Source organism: Lepisosteus oculatus, chromosome 12, assembly GCF_040954835.1.
Source record: "Lepisosteus oculatus isolate fLepOcu1 chromosome 12, fLepOcu1.hap2, whole genome shotgun sequence".
NCBI lineage: Eukaryota > Metazoa > Chordata > Actinopteri > Semionotiformes > Lepisosteidae > Lepisosteus > Lepisosteus oculatus.
The window spans coordinates 32,328,811-32,349,593 of NC_090707.1; the positions used below are offsets into that span (position 1 = coordinate 32,328,811).

Genomic DNA, 20,783 nt, shown 5'->3' on the forward strand with positions numbered 1-20,783 from the left:
AGCTGGGACAACTGGCCCCTGGTGTGCCTGCCTTGTGAGGGACTGGTGTCGTTTCAGGGCTGTACCCTGTCTGGCACCCGTCGCTTGCTGAGATAGGCTCCGGCTCGACCCGGTGACCCTGAATTGGAGGAAGCTGTTAAAGAGGGATAGGAGCTGGGGGAGTCTGAGACGCAGCCACAGCCTTCAGCCAGAGCAAAAAGTTGATGTCAAGAGTGACCAAAAGTGGCCTGCTGGCTGAGGGAAAGGAGTTCGGCCCTGTAGGTTAATCAGAACTGAGAAGGAGCCTGGAGCCCCAGAGTGTGACACTGTGGCTCAGGATCTGCACCTGTGTCTGGAAGGTTGCCGGTTCAACTCCCGTGGCTGGCAGAGGAATCCTACTTCGTTGGGCCCCTGAGCAAGGCCCTTAACCCCAACTGCTCCAGGGGCACCGTAGAAATGGCTGACCCTGAACTCTGACCCCAAGCTTCTCTCTACCCATCTGTGTGCCTGTGTGTCTCATGGAGGGCAAGCTGGGGTAGGTGAAAAGGCAAATTCCTGGTGCAAGAAATTCACCTCTGCCCCAGGTGAATGGTTGTTTACTTGGTCTTAACTGTTTTTAGAGTCCCTTCAATTCAATTGATAATTTTTACTTCAGTAAAAGCAAACCAAAGAACGCGTTGTTAAGCAATCTCCTTCTGACTTGACTACATTGGTGCTTTTTAATAAGATGTAAGGTTCCTGACTAAGAAAAGTCAGGAAAAGTCTTTTTTTTTAATCCGGTGTTATTCGACCAGTGCCAAGATCTAGTTTGCGTTGCGAAATCTTCTGCCAACTTCTTTTTTTCATGCAGACAGTAATATTCTGAGAGCTGTAGCCCTGCCCACAAATGTCGTGATCCCTCCCCCGTTATTCCCTGCATTTAAAAAGGTTGATGGGAGAACCGCGAGTATCTCTCGGGCAGGTTAGATCCCAGCGTCTGGAGAAAGAGAAGCTCATCTCAAACTCGCCAAAGAAACATTCTAATGACAATAATGTCGCTTTTGAAAAATGCGCTTCACGCCTATGGTAGAAAAAAGGCGCTGGAGCGAGAGAGCATTCATCTTTTGCTCCGGACAGCCGGTTTTCACGAACTTCCCAAGTTGTCAGCGAGTCAGTCGCTGGAAGTGCCGGCTGCGGGCGAAAGGGTCTTGCCAGAGATGTTTACCCCACCTCAAGACGCCGCCGAGAAACAAACTCGGGTCAAGCCTCTGCGGGAAATGCCGGGACCAAGCACCATTAGTAACCTCATTGAGTTTTTCTATCGGGACGGGTTCAGTCGAATCCACGAGATCCAGGTAGGTCTAACGTATAAAAGCGATTGTCAGGATGTGAATGATGAAAATACGCTACTATTATATTAGAATTGCACTGGGCAGATATGCTTCTCAAACGCACACTCTAAATTTTTTCTCAGGATGCTTAACAACTCTTTTTAAATTAAAAATCCTATTTTCCATGCGTTTCTTTTTAAAATTCTAGTCTAGGAGGCACTGTGAAAGAGACACGTAATTCATTACCTTACTGAATTTACTGGCCTGGGCATATTTTACTTACCAAAACCTGTATATATTGTTTGGCAAAAAAAAAAGAAGACGGACTTAAAAAATCCGACTGCTTTCTGAAAGTCTTTTAACGCAGTGTACACAGGATTCATATTTGTGCCTTTTGCCTTTTTTGGCACTCGAGAGTTTGGATTAAAATATAGTTGGTTACATCAACGGTGCTCTCCAATTTCCAAGCACATAGTAAAGATTTGAAATAACAGCCCATTCGACCTATTTAGCGTTTAGTAGTACATTGAGCCAAGGATCTAATCGACAGCTTCTTTAACAACTTCGACGCTATTTGTTGCCGACTCCCACAACCCTTTATGTAAAGTAGCATGTCTTTTCGGGCAGAAAACTGTAGAGCCAGAAAGCTAGTAAATATTAATATATTTCGTTTTTGTCTACGGATCGGTTCGTATGATCTATTTCATAAAAGTGATCCGTGCACAATTTAAACGGAAAACCGGTTCAATTCTAATCAGATGTATGTTAATGTTATAATCCAGTTTATATTATTATAATCCAGTTTTTATAATCATACAATCGTGTTTAAGCGGAATCGTACCGCTCTTTGTTTTGTACATTGCAGCTTGCTATAAATGAAAATAATGCCACAATGCCACTTAAACGGGCTGCACGTTTGAAAACGCTTAAATTCTTTTTGGAAAGACCCCATTTTCAGATATCTGTTCCAGCTGTTGGGTTTGTTCCAAGCGTTACGCAATTCAACACAAGTCAAAAGTGAGGAGTGTATTCGCTTGTCTATTATAAACGTTTTTTTTGGAAAGCAGACGAGTCCTAATACAATGATTCTTTATCTGTTACCATATATTAAAAAAATACATTTCGGTTGTATCCTCCGCTATGGATGTGTTTTTTTTTTCAAATACTTTTAAAAAGATATATTGTTGCGGCTTTATCTAGCAGCTAAAGTTTTTTAGCGAATAAAACCAGTGCAGACAAGCAGTGAGGTCTTGATTTTTAATGAACACTTTCTTCACGACAGATAAATGGCAGATCAGATATCTGCTCAGTCCTCCTCAAACACGTGGGTAGGATGAGACCCTGTGCATATTTCCCCCATCGAACACGCCCCCTTATTTCTAAATTAACAAATGGGTTCCTTTGGCCCTGCCCGGTATTCGCTTATTAGTCAGTTGTGTGGGTAAGGGGGCTGTCTTTTTACTATTACTATGACCCCTCGTGTAGCTCAAGTTCTCCTTACCCCTCGCAGTTATAAAATGCTGCACGCAGTGCAGACTGGACCAGTGCCAGACCCGTGAGATTGCGATTTTGTTCTGTTAACGAAAACAAGCAACAGTTACGCAAACTCTTAACAATTACTACAAATCTTTAATGAAGTATTGTAAAGCCAATTGGCCCTTGATCTTAACAGTTAAAAGGTAATCGCTTTTATCTGACATCGTCAGCCTTTTTACTGTTAGTTCAGGTGGGTAGCTGCGTCAGCATGCGTAGTCAGCAAAGGAATAAGTAATATATTTCTTTCCATGCTGAAAAGAGAAGAGAGAAAACAACGTTTCGGCCGTGGAGCCTTCTTCAGCCGAAACGTTGTGTTTTCTTCTCTTTTCAGCATGGAATAAACCTATTACTTGTTCCTTTTTATTGTTAGGTCAAAAAGTTCTATTTTTTTACCACAAAACCTTTTACCACTTGTTTGCAGTTTCACTTGAAAAACTTTGTAGCAAACTCCATGCTGGAAAGGGCGGTTTTTTTCAAGGCAGCTTTGTGGAGTGACCGGAATGTGTTTGTCTCGTAGACATTTAATCACAGTGATCTCCCTCTGCTCTAAGCTGTCTGAGTGGTGTGATACACCTTTGGTAACGATCTACATACTCAAAAGGATATTCAGTATACATGTTTTTTTCTACCCTTCTCCTGACCTCGTCTTCCCATTGTGTAACATTATCCCTGAGATACAGCGAAAGCTCCTTGGTCTTTATTGTTCTCTGCTTGAAATATACTACCCGACTGAGGGACTTGTGAACCACTGTTATTGTGTGCAGGCTGAGGCCATTTTAACCGATTGTGTCATTTGCCTTTTTCTTTGAAATAGTCACTGTAAAAGCTGTATCAATTTGTAATTCAGCGAAATGAAACAACACTGAAAAGGAGGCGAATGCTTTTGCACGGCTCAGTATCCTGGTGAAAATGTAGTCAGAATCAAGGTGTAAATAAATAAATGAAGGCCTCTTTTGTGTGCTGAGGATTTCTTTTCAGAGACTATATTGCAGAGTGGCTAAGCTGAAAGGCTTAATACCACAGGTTTGTTTACTTTTGGTATTTATTTCTACATATACCTTCATATCAGTGGTTAAATTACACGATTTGACCAGTTACTGCTACCTCACCAAGGTAGCTCGAGATGGTTCTCGGAACCCATGCTGTAAACCTCACATTAATACAGCTCTAATATCTTGGGTAGTGCTGCCTTGAGAGTCTTTCAAAACTGTTATTTTTAAGTGGGACTCAAGGCATTCACACAGATTTCGAATGCCTCAGGCCAAAACTGTGTATACTTGCCTAGTCCAGACCTGAAGGATATATCCATATCCATCTTTTTTCCTAACCCACCTTGCACCAGAAACCAGTCCATTAACCTACCAGTATGTCTTTAGACTGTGGGAGGAAACCCACACAAACACAAGAAGAACATACAAACTCCAAACAGACAGCACCCCAGGTCCAGAATTGAACCCAGGGCCCCAGTGCTTTAAGGCAGCAATGCCATCCGGTAGAAAACAGTTTTTAATTTCCCCGCTACGGAAATAGGACATTTTGATTCTTTTCCAACCCTGCGCTATTGGCTGTTTTTATAAAGTCGGCGAAAGGGGATAGCGAGTTGTCTCTTCTAACCTGGCGGTATCGGGTTTTCCCCACTATTCCAGTGGCAAATGTCGGGCGTTTGTCTTCTCTCCAGCTGAAACACACGCATCAGTATGGCAAGATCTTCAAGTCCCGGTTTGGCCCCCAGCTGGTGGTGTCCGTCGCAGACAAGGACATGGTGGCTCAGGTGTTGAGGGCCGAAGGGCGGGCACCTCAGAGAGCCAATATGGAATCCTGGAAAGAATATCGGGATATGAGGGGCCGGGCTACCGGCCTCATTTCTGCGTGAGTAACCAGAAATCGGACCTGCGGTCAGGGCTGTCTCATGGGGCAGATTGTCTGGTTTAATGAAGCCTTGTCTTCTTTTCCATCCATCTGTTTTCTAACGGCCTTATGCCGGAGCCTGTCCTTGCAATCAAGGGGTGCAAGGCCAGATGTACCCCCGAAAGGGGTTCCAGTTCATCATAGACAAAAACACCCCCCACTCACACCAGGGCTGGTTTTTCCCTGAAACCAGTTCACCTACCAATATGTCTTTGGACTGTGGTGGGGTGGGGGGAAACTAGAGTACCTAGAGAAAACCCATGTGAACGAGGGGAGAACATACAAAACTCCACACATACAGCACCCCACGAATAAAACGCAGGCCCCCGCCCGTTCTGAGACGGCAATGCTCACCACCATGTTTTCTTTTCCATTCTGAAAAAAAACGAGCTCTGTACTGTATCAGAACTGTTGTCCAGGGTCTTTGATATTTTAGTTTCTTGACTTTTTCCAGCCACATTTTCCTGTCGCCCTTTTGGTAGTGTTATGGTGTTAATGTGAGCCTGGCAAAGCTCCTTGGTGGCACAGTGTAATCTGACGTCCGAGGCCATGCATCAAATCATCCACCGTTCTGCACGTGGATTCAACCCCTCCCACAGTATTCGTAGTAAAGAATTCAGGATGTTTTGGAAATGTACTTTTTTAAAATGCCGGCAGCCGTATCACCCTAAAATGGCGGCAGCTCTCAACTGGCTACCCACTGAAGCTAAGCAGGGTTGAGCCTGGACAGTTCCTGGATTGGAGACCTCCTGGGAAGCTATGGTTGCTGCTGGAAGTGGTGTTAGTGGGACCAGTGGGGGGTGCGCATCCTGCAGTCTGTGTGGGTTCTAATGCCCCGGTATAGTGGCGGGGACACTATACTGTAGTGGGCGCCGTCTTTCTGAGGAGACATTAAACCAAGGTCCTGACTCTCAGCAGTCATTTAAGATCCCTGGGCATGTCTCGATAAGAGCAATTATCCCGGTGTTCGGGGCATATTTACCCCCTCGGCCTTTACTTTGGCCTCCAAATTGTCCCCATGTATGATTGGCTTGCACTTGCCCTATATTGGACTGGCGTCCCATCCAGGGGGTAGCCTGCCTTGCGCAAGGTTGCTTGCTGGCTTTGGCTTCCCGCGACACCGTAAGGTATAAAGTGGTTTGGTAAATGCCATGACTTTTTGAAAAATGACCTCTAATTTAAAAGTCTTGACCGAAAAGCTTGCGACGATTCGTCAGTCTTGTGATTTACGGAGATCCAGACGTTCTCGCGGACTTGTGTGTGTGTGTGACCCAGGGAGGGTGAGGACTGGCTGAAGATGCGCAGCGCTCTGCGGCAGAGGATCATGCGTCCCCGAGATGTCGCCGTCTTCTCCGATGACGTCAACGGGGTGGTGGCGGACCTGATCAAGAGGATCCATGCTCTGCGCAGCCAGGACGGCGCCGGGCAGACCGTGATGAATGTGAACGATCTCTATTTCAAGTACGCCATGGAAGGTGAGACCAAGTGCCCTGCGTGTTGTCGCCCGAGGGCAGTAACTCTAGTTAAACGGCCAAACCGAACGCTGTCAAGTTTTTTTTAATGTTTCAAAAATATTGCTCTGACACTGAATTTTTGTTCATCTGAATAGATCACACTATTAGAGAATACTTTTATCAGAAGTATAAACTCAGAATATGCTGACACTCCTTTAAGACCTGTTTCTGATTTGCATTTTTATAAATTTCTCCTTTTTCCCTTTTCTGTGTAACGCGGTATAATATTTAGTCCCCTGTAGGTTAGAAAGAAACGTAGTTAACTGCACAAAAAACACTATTAATAAATATGTAAGCAGCAAACAAATTTAATCATGGCAACATTCCAGTTTCTCTTGTCTGATTTAGTTTAAACAAGAAATCCTCAGCAGGCTTGATTTGGGTTCATCACAATACCCAAAGTTTTGTGTGTGAATAAAATAACATATGGCATTTTAGACTATTTCGCAGTTCCTTGAGGTTTGTTGCATGCTGTGATGGTAAAGGTTTGACCCAGGCAAGCTCTGTCCCCATTGTGTACCTCCTACAGGTGTGGCCTGTATTCTGTACGAGACGAGACTGGGCTGCCTGCAAGAGGAGATTCCTAAACAGAGTCTGGAGTACATTGCAGCCCTACACCTGATGTTCAGCATGTTCAAGACCACCATGTATGCGGGTGCCATTCCCAAGTGGCTTCGCCCCATCATTCCCAAGCCCTGGAATGAGTTCTGCAGGTCCTGGGATGGCCTCTTCAAATTCAGTAAGGATTTCGATGGATTAAATCGCTGAGCGGTGTAAAATCCGGCCGCACCAAGACTACACACCAGATCCTTTTTTTATTTTAAACCCACCTTTTTCTTCCAGACGTTTTCTCAAGGTGTTTGAAAACATCAGAGTAAAACCGGGTGCTGAAACACTGTTTCTTCCTTCCTTGCAGCTTATTTAGAGCGAATCTACAATTCTGTGCAAAATATTGGTGAAACTAAAGACACTGGCCTAATCATAGGACAAGTCGTGGCAAGAGAAAATTGTGGAATAACCTTTGGATAGATAGAAATACATTTTCAAGAATAAAATCACAATGTTCTGATAGATCTTTTGAACTCCATTTTAACTTCATTGATCTTTGTTCTTTAAAATAGACTAATTTTGTGAGCTTTTCCATAGTGTTATTAAAAAAGATCAAGCAGTGCATTGTGGGAACGGCTGTAAACATGCATAGTACACAGTTTGAAATGTGATCTGTGTGTTTCAGGCAGTGATATCACCTTGCAGTCTGTAGCCTAGTAGTGTGTGTTAATCTTTGGCTGGTCAGAAGTGGTGGAAGAGTTCATCCTTTATGCATTCTGAAGGCACTTTATTAAGGGGAAAAAAAACATAAACCTGAAGGATAAATGTGAAGCAGAAGCAGGATGTTGGACATTTTACTGGATTAATGTTTTTTTTTAAAAACCCTAAGAACTAGACTCCTGGCTTGGGCAAATTAATTACTCCCTCTTAGCAGAGAAAATCACAACTTGGAGAGCCCAGATTTCATTTTTATTAGACACACTTGATGCATTGTGGTCATTATGGGACAAGTGAGGTTAAAAGTAACTGATATCTTTTTTTTTTTGTCCTAGAGAATTACAAAATGGCAAACGCGGGAGCTGAGGCAAGGGGGTTTCAATGGCGGCTTTTGTCTCTTTCGCAGGTCAGATTCACGTGGACAAAAAACTGTCTGAAATAAAGTCGCAGCTTGCCGCTGGCAAAGAGATTAAAGGAGGCCTGCTAACGCAGCTACTGGTTGGCAAGGAGATGACCCTGGAGGAGATCTATGCCAACATGACGGAGATGCTGCTGGCAGGAGTTGACACGGTATAACAGCTCTCTGGCTCATACCGAGACACGCACTCGGATCTGTAGGGTCCTGCAGAGGCCATTTCACAGCAGTCTGGGCCCTCGGTTTCATCCTGCACATTTTTCTGCCCTGCTGTTCTGCACGTCCCTCGCTGCTTAAACAGCACAGCTGTTGGTAAAAGGCCGAACGTGATCATTATAGAGAGAGATGGGATTGATGACTCGTTATAGTTAGGGGCGGAACGGTGGCTCTGTAGCTAAGGATCTGCGCCTGTGGCTAGAGGGTTGCTGGTTCAAATCCCACAGCTGGCAGAGGAATCCTACTCTGTTGGGGTTAAGCAAGGCCCTTAACCCCAACTGCTCTGCCTCCAGGCTCTCTTCCTGACTGTGTGTCTCATGGAGAGCAAGCTGGGGTATGCGAAGAGATTATTCCTAATGCAAGAAATTGTAAAGGGTTAATAAAGTGATGTTAAGTTAAACATTTAAGGTAAGATAAGCTTGGCTTTCAATCGGTATGTCTTGGCATCATGCAAAGAGACTGCTTACAGAACTAGGGGTTCAGAAAACTGGCCTTCAGACAGTTTACTTTTGCTAGTTTGATTTTTGTAGTGTACAAAGGTGAAGGAATGCTGAAAATTTCGTTGCACTAGTTTGCTTAATAATTCTGCCAAAAAAAAAAAGCTTTATCTCCACTGAAGTCAGAACAATTTGATACGACACTTGTTTCAGGTCAACAGATTTTCCCATTTTAAGTTCCAGACCATTTTTTAAAACACCCTTGAATTTGGAGCTATCATTTTTTTTTAAAGCAAACTTGCCTGCTGCTGTAAGTTGTGTGTCAAAGAGAGGATGAGAATTGTGTAGTGGATTTTTTTTGTCTAGCGCTTCATGAGCTGTATTCCAAATATCTGAATGCATTCAGTGAATAACTTTGCCTTTTATTTCTTTTCTAGCCTGTTGTCTTCACTATATACACTTGCAATTTAACTTTTTTATCACTTTGTAGGTGAGAGCAGGGATATTTCATTGTGAACTTTTTAGGTTGCTTCTTCTAATTACAAGTCATTGCATGTTTATACTGTGGCTTTACAGTCCAATACCTAGTGCTAATTTATCAATGCAAAACATGTTCCTGTTTTTATGGGTAATTACCATTGATCTACCTTTCTGCTTGTATTTACTGTTTCATGTTGTATGGAAATAGAACTGCAAACAACGAAGAAAATGTTCCAAAAATTTCAACCGTAGGCAATTTTAGATTTAAAAGAAATGATGGTTTAGAAAAAAAAAGGTTTCCTCTGTGGTGATGTCCCACATTGTCAGTTAGGTTTAAGAGTGCAGTGACTTTGGCTTAAATTGTGACCCACATTGAAAGTAACGCAGCCACCTTCCACAAACACACCACCACACACAGTTTAAGTTGGTATAGTTAGAATTCAGAATTGGGAACAGCAGTAATCTAAAAAGTGCATTTCTGTGTTACTCATCTACTCTGTGTGCTTTATTGCAGCTTATTTCTGTGCTTAGGGGTGCTAACACATCTTGGTGGATTAAGTGCATCTTTATGACCAAGTTATTCATTTTAAACGTTTCTCGGCGTAACCCCAATTCAAAACAAAGAAAAAACAATCTTTCCCTCGACACATAATATTAAAAAAATATCCATTCTCCCCTCCCTCTCCACGGCCGGTACCAATAATTAAAGTGAATTTATCATTGCCAGCTCTCCATCCCCCTCTTCGGGCTGGAGCAGTGTGTAGAAACATGGCTATATTTCCTATTATTCTTACCGAATTTATAAATTCAGCACAGAAAGCTTCCAACTTTATAAAGGATCTTCCGAAAGTTGAATTAGCCGATCCGTTTTCTAAAGCCACTTCTTCCAATTTAGGGTCGCAGGGGGTTGGAGCCCATTTGGCAAACGTGTAAGACTGGGTACCCCCAGGGTGGGCCGGCAGTCTACCACATTGCACGGACACATGTACGCTCGACACCGGGCGCCAATGTTCCCCGAAGATAGTTAACCCATCACTGTTTTTGGACAGAGGGAAGAAACCTATATGAACATGGGGAGAACACACAAACTCCACACAAGTGGCGTCCTAGGAATTGAACCCAGGGCCCCAGCACTGTGCCACCCTGCCACCGCAACTTTAAACATATCATTTCATGGTTAATATCTTTTGCAGTTCTTGGTTAAAGACAAGGCAGTTGCTGGTTCTAAAACCCCAGGATATGGCCTGTATGCAGTCTTCCCTGACTGATCTTCCCATGTGTCTCCGTCCTCAGACGTCCTTCACACTGTCCTGGAGCACCTACCTGCTAGCCAAACACCCCCATGTCCAGCAGGCTGTTTACGAAGAGGTGGTGAATAACCTAGGACATGACCAGGTGCCTGTTGCCGAAGATATTACCCGCCTGCCTCTCATCAGAGGACTTGTAAAAGAGACTTTGAGGTTTGTGCTATGGCCACTCAACTTCAGACCCTCTGTTTCCTAGTGCCTTTAGCATTTTATTTGTTTATGTTTACATGTTTATTTATGTTGTTCATTGATAAATTAGGGACATTGACATAAAATCCAGTTATTTATTGAGATTCCCTTTTAAATGCTGCAGATTATTTATTAAATACGGTATCTGAGTGGCCAGTTTGGTAGAAAATGTTTATTTTTCTTATTTTTTTTAAGAGTGGGTGAAGAGATTACAAGCTGAAAATGTTCTCTTTACTGTGAAGAGACAAACACGGTGGTGCAACACTGAAATATTTCAAACTGTTGAGGGGGAAAAAAGGAAGAAATCTTCCTATTTTACCACAGAGCCGTGTGTACAGAACTGCCTGGTGGAGCCAATGTTGACTGATCGTACTAAGTCTATTTTCAAATGGCCCTTCTATATTTGTGAACTGAGAAAAGGAGCTGATCCTGTAAGAAATGTTTTAAACATCCCTATTAATTCAGATGGGTTTTTTATTTATTTATGTGGAATTGGCTAAGTTCATGTCACCTCTGTTATTTTAATGGTGATAAATAATACACATGTGCTCATCCGATTTTAAATCTCAATTCTGTTGAATTCCCAAATCATTCAGTCCAGTTAATTCTAAGGTAGTTTTAGAGGTCATTTGGTTGGTTCACCTTTTACACTGGACCCTACTGTGTAATGTACACAATTCAGGGCGATAAATAGGCTTATCGCAGTGCATTTTAAATCTACGCAGTCATGAATCAGAAGTTTACATATGGTTTGGATTTCCTTGCTTCATTTTTGACTAGTCTTTTAATTCAATATAATTTTGCATAGGTCTGTACTGTTCCAAGGTGTGTAAAGAAATGGCAAAATCAATTAATTAAACAGAATCCTATTTATATGAAGAAGGCTAATGCATTGTAACTCTCAATTGCTCGAATACACTTCCTTTAAAAAAATCTGTAGTATGGTAAATTGTTTTGAATTCAGTTGTCCATTGGTTTTTGGACTATCAACTTGGATTATACAGTGCAATTTGAATAGAAATATTTCATTTAACATTGGAGGCTGTATTTTTAAGTCTAGTTTTATAGGTCCAGTCTTTGGATGTGCTCCAAAGCTTTGGATGGTGGGAAATTAATCTCAGTCGACTGCTACAAGTGTTCGGAGATCATACTCGTGGTGGTGTTTAACACCTAGTTTTTCTCTGCAGGCTGTTCCCAGTCCTGCCCGGTAATGGGAGGGTGACCCAGCAGGACCTGGTGGTAGGAGGCTACCACATTCCCAAAGGGGTGAGTTAAGGTTTTAAAATGTGGACAGAAACTGCAGGAAAGTGATTATTTTCAGCTCTTCATTTCTGTTTTTCTTTACCAAACTGAACATGAATAAAACGTTCCCCCCCCCACCCCCCCCCCCCCCCCCCCAAAAAAAAAGGGAAATCCGAGAGTAGAGATGCTCCCTCTCTATGCTGTATGGGTCATGGAATAAAGTGAATTGACATCATGTTTGTGACGGGATGTTTAAAAATGTATTTCCATCCATTTAATATCCGAAAGCTGCTTGTCCTGATCAGGGTCACGGCAAGCAGGAGTCTAGTACTGCGCAAGGCATGGCTGAGGGCACAGGCCAGCTCTCTTCATTTATGAACAGCCCAAACCGGGGCAAACTAAGGTTGCTGCTGGAAGAGGTGTTAGTGGGGCCAGCAGGGGGCGCTCACCCTGCGGTCCATGTGGGTCCTAATGCCCCACTATAGTGACGGGGACACTATACTGTAAACAGGTGCCGTCCTTCGGATGAGACGTAAAACTGAGGTCCTGACTCTCTTTGGTCATTAAAAATCCCAGGGCGTTTCTCGAAAAGAGTAGGGGTGTAACCCCGGCGTCCTGGCCAAATTTCCCATTGGCCCTTACCAATCATGGCCTCCTAATAATCCCCATCTATCAATTGGCTTCATTACTCTGCTCTCCTCCCCACTGATAGCTGGTGTATGGTGAGCGTTCTGACACACTATGGCTGCCGTCGCATCATCCAGGTGGGGGCTGCACATTGGTGGTGGTGGAGGGGAGTCCCCATTACCTGTAAAGCGCTTTGAGTGGAGTGTCCAGAAAAGCGCTATATAAGTGTAAGCAATTATTAATTATTATATTATCAGCAGTCGTAGTACTGGCGCCCAAAGAATCCCTGATTAACATAAGCCCTTTCTCTCTGGCTCCCAGACCCAGCTGGCCTTGTGCCACTACTCCACTTCGCTGGATGCCGAATGCTTTCCCTCTTCCACCGAGTTCCATCCCGCGCGCTGGGTGCGGAAGGACAGCAGCGACCACGTGGACAACTTCGGTTCCATCCCCTTCGGCTACGGAATTCGCAGCTGTATAGGCAAGAGGATTGCCGAGCTGGAGATGCATCTTGCGCTCGCTCAGGTGAGAGGCAGCACCAGAAAGGCCGTGACTGGGCTGTTGCCATGGAGACAGTCAAGTCAAGTTCTTGCAGCTCACTGACTAGCATCTACGTAGCTTGTACTGGCTGGAAGACAGTGGGAAGTGCCATTTTGCTTGACTTTGTGCTGTTGCTAATCTAAGAAGGGAGGATGAAAGGGGACCTGCCATCCCAATTTCTCAGATCCGGTATTCCATCTCGGTAACAAAGTGAATTTGGTGGCGTCACTGAAAGATTTTGCACATTTTTGGTAAAATGGAGAACTTTGTGAAAGTACTGTAAGTCGCCGTGTCGTTGGAAAGCCCTGGTCTCGCCACCGGCAAAGGGAAGTGTCGAGGAAATTTGCCTATCAAGGAAGCCACAAGAGAGAGTTCTCACCTGAATAAGGTCTTTATTTCAATATTGCAATATTGGGAGCCCACTTTGCAAAGTGCAATCAGAGACTCAATTTGTTACAAGCAGTACAGGGTTTTTATAAGACGTTGCGCTGTAAAAAAGCTCAGCGCTTTGTCCCTTCTAAAACTTCCCCTTTCCCTAAGACAAAACAGATTACATCATAAAGCGAGAGAAGAAGCACTAAATTTGTTATTCAAAGCTTATCAGTTACTTTCGGCTAATTCTAATGACCCAGACAGCATATATTGTTTTGGTACATTGTCTTCTAAAGTAACCTAAACTGTACTTTGTTAACGCACTGTTTTCTAAAATTCTGCACGTACTGTAGCACAGCAATTACATCCTTGAAATATATTTTCTAAAAGCACCAATATGTTTTTTGCAAACCTCTCTACATTTTAAGAATCAATTTACTTATTAGATTTCCACTTCAGAAGGGACTGCAGAAAGTGATGTGGCCCTTCTGCTCACTAGTCGCTGTCATGACTGTGATGTACGGGCGAGTACGTACAGCTGGCGCGGCAGACATTTCACTAAAGAAATGTTCCAATGTGATCCGCTTAACAAGTAAGGCCAAACCATCTCGGAATTGGGGGCCTGCTTCCTTGGAATGTAATAAGGTTCCAACGTGTCACGTTTTGTTGCCTTGTTCCACATCACGGAACGCAGCGCTGCGCATACCTGGAAATTGTCTATTTTAGATGTCAAATCTCCAATTTACAAGTTACTGTGCACCTTACTTTTATTGTGGTTTGACAGGCACTCATCAATGCTGGTTCTTTCTAATCCCCAAAATATAAAAATAGCATTGCAGTTCACAAGTCAATTGTACCTAGGGCTGGGCGATATGGCCAAAAACATTCTCACGATAAAAATGTTCATATCAGTCGATATCGATAATTATCACGATAAATGTCAAATCATTATTTCTTTCAAGTTTAAAGGCAGATTTTTTTCTCCTGAGTGAAAGTTGAAGAAACCAGACAGTTCATTGGTAAATTAAACAACTCTTCATTTTAAGAACACAACAAACACTTGCCAAACAGCAGAAACATTAAACAAATCTGAGGTAGAGAGTATTCAAGCCTTTTTTATGTCAAAATATGCATGAGTAAAATTTACAAAATAAATATCTTAATAGAAAAATTAAATACTGCAGTGTGATAAAACACACATAGAAGATGGCTCAGACAGACTGCAAAGTTTAAAGTGCTCTGTTTTATGTCTGATCGTAAAAAGCCAAAATATTTCCAAATTAGCGAAGTTGAATGACTTTTTCTGTTGACGATGTCATCGTCCTTCGAGCTGGTCGTTGGCAGCACTACATTTGCTTCAGTGTCGCTCATTTCTCCACTCTTAACTACAGTCCTGTCAGCCACCACCGTGTGGGTAAACAACACCACGTTAGCTGCCCGGTCTGCAACACGCACGCGCACTCGCACACTATTTTGTGGGCATGCGCATATCATGCGCAAAGTATAAACATATATATCGAACTTTTGTTAGAATTATATCAAGGAAAATTATATTGCGATAATTATCATTATCGAAATATCGCCCAGCACTAATGGTGCCACATTGGTATTGTGCATGAAGCAAAGACATTGATTAGAAATATACTTAAATAACTTACTCTTCCAGTATAATAGTACTACTGCTAAGAATGTCCACTTACTTATTATTCATTCCAAAGGGTTCTGAAGCACTTGACAGAGGAGATACCCCTTCTTTATAATAACTCCTTGTACCAGCAGCTTCACTATAGAACTGCTGTTCTTTACTACAGCAGAACAGGTGGAGCAATGAGAAATTGTTTCACCAGCTGAACTTTAGTTTGGCTAGACTGGATTTTATCCAGGACACTTGGTTTGATTCTCCGGCTCTTACTAATTGTACCACAGGATTTTTTTAAGTCTTTTTTTTGGGGGGGGGGATTAACGAGAGACATATAAAACAAAACCAACAAAAAATGGGCAGTATGGACCTAAATAAGACCAAATAACATTTCACAAAAACTGGCACTGTTTTGAAAAAGACGGTGGTTTGCACTAGAGACAATATCTTGATTTGTTTAATAATTAAATGGATTTTTTCGCTAAGCATGTACGACACTAAAACCCTTTCTAAGGAAACTGAAAATTGGCACAATACAGATTTTTTTTCCCCCTGTCATCCTTGTGCTTTCAGCTGCTCCAAAAGTTCCGGATCGAGGAGTCGCCATATACCAAAACGGTTACTGCCAAGACTCATGGCCTACTGACGCCTGCAGCCCCTATCAACGTCAGGTTTGTCGACAGGCAATAGCAACAGGAACATTCATATCGGTGGAGAAGATTTGTGGCTTTCTCCAAGCCCTTCGTGGATCGACATAGGTGGACATGACCTCTTCTCAGCACTTTTCAAATTGGCAGAAATCAGGTGGTCAAAGGTTTTACAGCCAGATGCTTCCTGGTGGTTCTTTAGGAGCCATGGAGAGCTTTAAGAGTCTCGGAGAGCGACCTTCTCTTTTATTCACAAATCCATGTAGAGAGAGGTCCGTTCCAAACAGACTTTATTATATACTTTCTGTATCTCAGCTTGTAGAAGACTCTGCTGCTATAACAGGTTGTATAATTGACACTATACAACAAACAGAGCAGAGTTTTTATTTTTCCAGTTTGTAAGTCTTTTAAAGTCTTCGTAATCCTTGGTTGATTTAACACGTGCGGAAATAGTGAAGATGAACTATAAACATACAGTTACATTAACAAAACTGCTTTATTTTTTTCACATTTTTAGACAATTTAGATACTAATGTGAAAACCAAGAAAGTACACTTTACTAAGTGACTTAAAGGTACGGTACTTCTAAAGAAATTAGAATGAAATGAAATTCTCAAAGGACCAAGGCCTTCGTTGTGATTTTGTGGTTTTAAAAATTGAATGACTCCTTTATTAAAAAGGAGCAAACGACCACAGTATTCACATTAATTCTAACAAAAGTATAACAGCTTCAAGACCAAGTAGGCACTGTAGCACTGATGTGCACTGAATCCAGATTTTAAATCTGCAGTTTGAGATTGGTGTTTTGTTTCTCCTAGAGTTCACAGAACACAAACATTTAGAGTTTAAAAAAAGCTCTGAATTTTGGGAAGCTCTTTGGGGGTTATATAGTAGAAGGGCTCAAAGAATGTTAAAATATAGACGTTCTGAATGTAGCAGGACCTTAATATTGTGGTGTCCATTCAATCCTACCAAGATTCCTATCCTTATTTAGTACTGGGAAGACTTCTGCCCTCATTCTTATCTAAACTGAATGAAAATGTATTCTGTGGTATTTCTGTAACCTGTTGCCTTGGTAAGTTTTTATTCAGTTCTGATCATTTATTTTTTGTCTCAACTGCCAAACCATAACCTTGGTTTACATTGCTTGGGGAAATTAGTTTTTTTGTGAAATTGAAATCGACCCTTTGGCATTTAAACAGATTTTCTTTTGAATGTCTGCTCTTTCCCTAAACACTGTGCTATTAAGGGAAAATGGAGAGGGAGTAACGTTTACATTTGCATGCAGTGGGAAGCTACAGTACATCAGTGTATGAGCTGAAAAGGAAAAAGAGGTGGCTAATAGAGGTGGCTAATGCTGTTATCTAGACTGATTTTCAAACGTATATGGGATGGTCGTTTTGGGAAAGATTATTTATTGCCAGCAGCCATATCACTCTGCAACTCACAACTGGCAACCCACTGAAGCTAAGCAGGTGTGAGCCTGGTCAGTACCTGGATGTGAGACCTCCTGGGAACTACTAAGGTTGCTGCTGGAAGAGGTGTTAGTAGGGCCAGCAGGGGGTGCTCACCCTGTGGTCCACGTGGGTCCTAATGCACTATTAACACTAACACTATACTGTAAACAGGTGCCGTCCTTCGGATGAGACGTAAAACCGAGGTCCTGACTCTCTGTGGTCATTAAAAATCCCAGGGCGTTTCTCGAAAAGAGTAGGGGTGTAACCCCGGTGTCCTGGCCAAATTTCCCATTGGCCCTAACCAATCATGGTCTCCTAATAATCCCCATCTATGAATTGGCTTCATTACTCTCTGCTCTCCTCCCCATAATAGCTGATGTGTGGTGAGCGTTCTGGCGCATTATGGTTGCCGTCACATCATCCAGGTGGGGCTGCACATTGGTGGTGGTGGAGGGGAGACCCCATTACCTGTAAAGCGCTTTGAGTGGAGTGTCCAGAAAAAGCGCTATATAAGTGTAAGCAATTATTATTATTATTATTATTATTATTATTATTATTATTATTATTATTATTATTATTATTATTATTACTTACAATAACCTATTTTAAAGGCTGATCAAGTGACTCCAAATGCTGAAAATTTTAAAACCCAAATATAGAATTTTTAAGGTTCTGTCTTAATTGGACATAGATTATGTTTTTGTTCATATTGCCACCACAGGTAAGTGAAAATGAGGGAAGTGGTTGAATCTTTTAAGATGATCTGGGTAATATTTTAATATTTTTGAAAAGAGGTTAAAAATGAAACATTGTACGCTTCAGTCAATGGTATTGTTACAGTTATTGGAACTGGCTCTTAAGGCATCTTAAGAATATAGAGGCAATAGCTAACATCTGGCTAGAGTCAAAGTTATGGTTATCAGGGGCATCTGAACAAGAAAGGAACTGATTACCAAGTTGTATTGGGTATGAGAGACAGCGATCAAAAGAATTTTCTTGTTTACCTTGGTCAATTAAATTCTGGGTAAATGATTAAGGATCCTCAAAAGCCCAGGAATTGGGATAGTACAGGCTGGCGGGGAGGGAGAGAGAAGGACATGGGAGAAAGAACAAAAAGACTCACAGGCAGGGGGTTCTTGTTCTTATTGCCTTAAAACCAGAGTTAAGAGAGTTTGCCATTCTGTTGCTTATAGGAAACTCTGTTTTCCTCTCTAGAGAATCCCTAGGTTAAAAACAATCTCTCCTGGTTAATGGAAGGATTTTTGGAATAGGGAGATACAGTAGGTTCCCATTTATTTGGTAGCTTCAGGGTTTATGGAGAGAGAGATGTAACTCGAAGTTGTGTACTGTTTGGTCCAAAGGCAGGTTTATCTCTATTTTGGGGCCTGTTAGGTGTTGCATAGGATTTGAATACCAGTAGCAGGCTGGGTTTTTTCTGGTTGGAACATGTCTTTGAGATGCCTTCTTTGTAAATAGTGTAACTTGTATGTTGTGTGTTTAGTGTGTGTATCGTAGGTATCAATAAACATTTGCTTAACCCAACGTGTCTGATTTATTACTCTTTTCATCAAAACCCTGCTAGAGAACAAAGAACTCAAGTTCCTTTATTTATACCGACCAATCAGGTATATTCTTGACACAATCTTTACAGTTTAGGGGTTATGATTATTTTAAGTATTGATTAATCTGCCTATTTCTCACATTCTCCATGTTCATAACCCCCTATTAATGACAGTATATTTAATAATAACATTAGCAAATACATAGTCCTTTTGAATTCGGAAAAAAGATGTGGGTTACCAACTATTTTAGTCTGCTAAACTACTGCAAATGCTAAATTAAATGAGCTGCTGCAATCTGTAGTCTTTGCTTACATTTAACAATGTATTATACTTAAATATTCTTTAATGTTTTGATGTAAATTGGTTTACCTTAGTAAGATGGTGTACTAACAGTATGTTTAACAAGCATTTTCCCAAATCTTTGCTTGAAAATGAGTTTTTTTCATGACTTTTTCTCTTGCTCAATGCCCATTAATATGTGAAAGATCACACATGCAAACTTGCCCATTGAGAACCTGCCTCAAACTATTCTGCTTTTTCTAAATTGTAGTAACGCTTAGTAAAGGTAAAACATGTTGAATGCATAGATTTGAGTCCGCTTGTTAGCCTTAATGCTCATAGTTTCTTTATTTACTTTATTTTAAAATGTGTTTTCTTGTACATTTTGTATTGCTCACTTTGTAAAACATACTAGTATGCAGCACTGCATACAAATGTGAAAACTTGAAATATTTAGATCTTTTATCAAACTACTTTTTACACATTCTGAAATATCTTGTGCATCTAAAAAAATGTTTGTGGTATATAGTGTATGGAAAATTAAACTTTTTTTGCTATTTTTCTGCAGTGTATCTGGTCAACAACTGATGTAACAGCTGTGCTAAAGAATAAAGAACTCTGGTGCCTCAAACTACAGTAAATCAATCACGTGGGCATATTCTTGGCATATCTTTTACAATTCTGGGGCTATGAGTATTTATTTTAATGATTGATTATCCCCCTCTCTATAATACGCAGTTTATAACAAAAGTTCAGGAGGAATGACAACAGCCAAGTTCGATGAGACTCAGCTGTCGGTAATTCTCAATCACTCCTGACATCTTTTCCTCACCTAAAACATTATCCATACCATATCCCTTTATCCCCTTCTCTCCTTTGCATACATCTTTCTGCATCCCACCTCCAACCAGGATGTAAGCTGGGTTAAACCAAATTTTGACTGAAACACTCCATCGTCCTTTCAGTACATGAATTCGCGGGTGTTGTTATTCCTAGTCGGCTATATTTCCTTAGCCTCCTACATGTAAAAATATCGAAAAATATTATCTCAGATGTCACAGAACAAGGAGAAATGATTCACATATTAGGTGAACTTAAAATAATCCAGTTAGGCACTTTTGTTACTCAGTAAAGGCCCTCACCTGAGAGCATATTGAGCTCTATGATGACAGATGCGAGCCAGGGTCATGTTACTAGCCGACTGTAACTGGGTTTCCCTAAGAGGCCTTGTCTGTCACGGATGTTGGAAGGGACAAACCGTCGAGAGGCAGGAGAGCGAAAAAGACCCCATGCGAAGCAGCGGAACGGGGGGTTAGGCCGGGCTCAGCAGTGCAAGGAGTTCTGGAGTGCCGTATAGAAACCTATGCTCTCAGGTCATGGACGGAGCGGCGACCTGGTGCAAGGGGGGTCTCAGGACATCCGTACGTCAATGCTGAGCGAAGCAGAATAAGTGACCCAGAAATATATATATAGAGAGAGAGAGACCGGAAGGAGAGCAAAGGATAGGAAACTAGGGACAGGACAGAGTAGGAGCGTCCTCTGGCTGCAGAGGGCGTGACAGTGCCCAGAGTTCTAAGTGCTGCCATGGGTAGGGTGGAATTAGTCAGATTGGGCCTGCAGGGCACATGCAGATATGTGGTGCTGTCCTTCGGTTGGTGCCAACCCTCCAGTAGGGCCTGTGACATGTTAAAATGTGATTGGCTGTTAAGGTGGATGGGACAGAGACGTCTTCATACACTTTCTCCTCCTCTGCTTGTGGTTGTGGGCTTTGTAGCTGTGAGTGAGTAGAGGGATGATAACATATGTTATCATGGCTGTACCAGATCAGGTGGGCGAAAGGGAAATAATTAGAGATGTATCC

At 42.0% G+C, this 20,783-nt stretch overlaps 1 protein-coding gene across 1 annotated transcript; it reads left to right on the forward strand.

Annotated features, from left to right (window-relative positions):
• Positions 1–918: 918 nt before the first annotated feature.
• On the forward strand, positions 919–19,552 carry cyp27c1 (cytochrome P450, family 27, subfamily C, polypeptide 1). The gene is made up of 9 exons (XM_006636795.3): positions 919–1,313; positions 4,504–4,694; positions 6,009–6,208; positions 6,777–6,986; positions 7,920–8,083; positions 10,355–10,521; positions 11,745–11,823; positions 12,748–12,951; positions 15,551–19,552. Exons 1-9 carry the CDS (start codon positions 1,002–1,004, stop codon positions 15,665–15,667), a joined length of 1,644 nt encoding a protein of 547 aa, XP_006636858.3. The 5' UTR covers positions 919–1,001; the 3' UTR covers positions 15,668–19,552.
• The last annotated feature ends 1,231 nt before the right edge of the window (positions 19,553–20,783 follow it).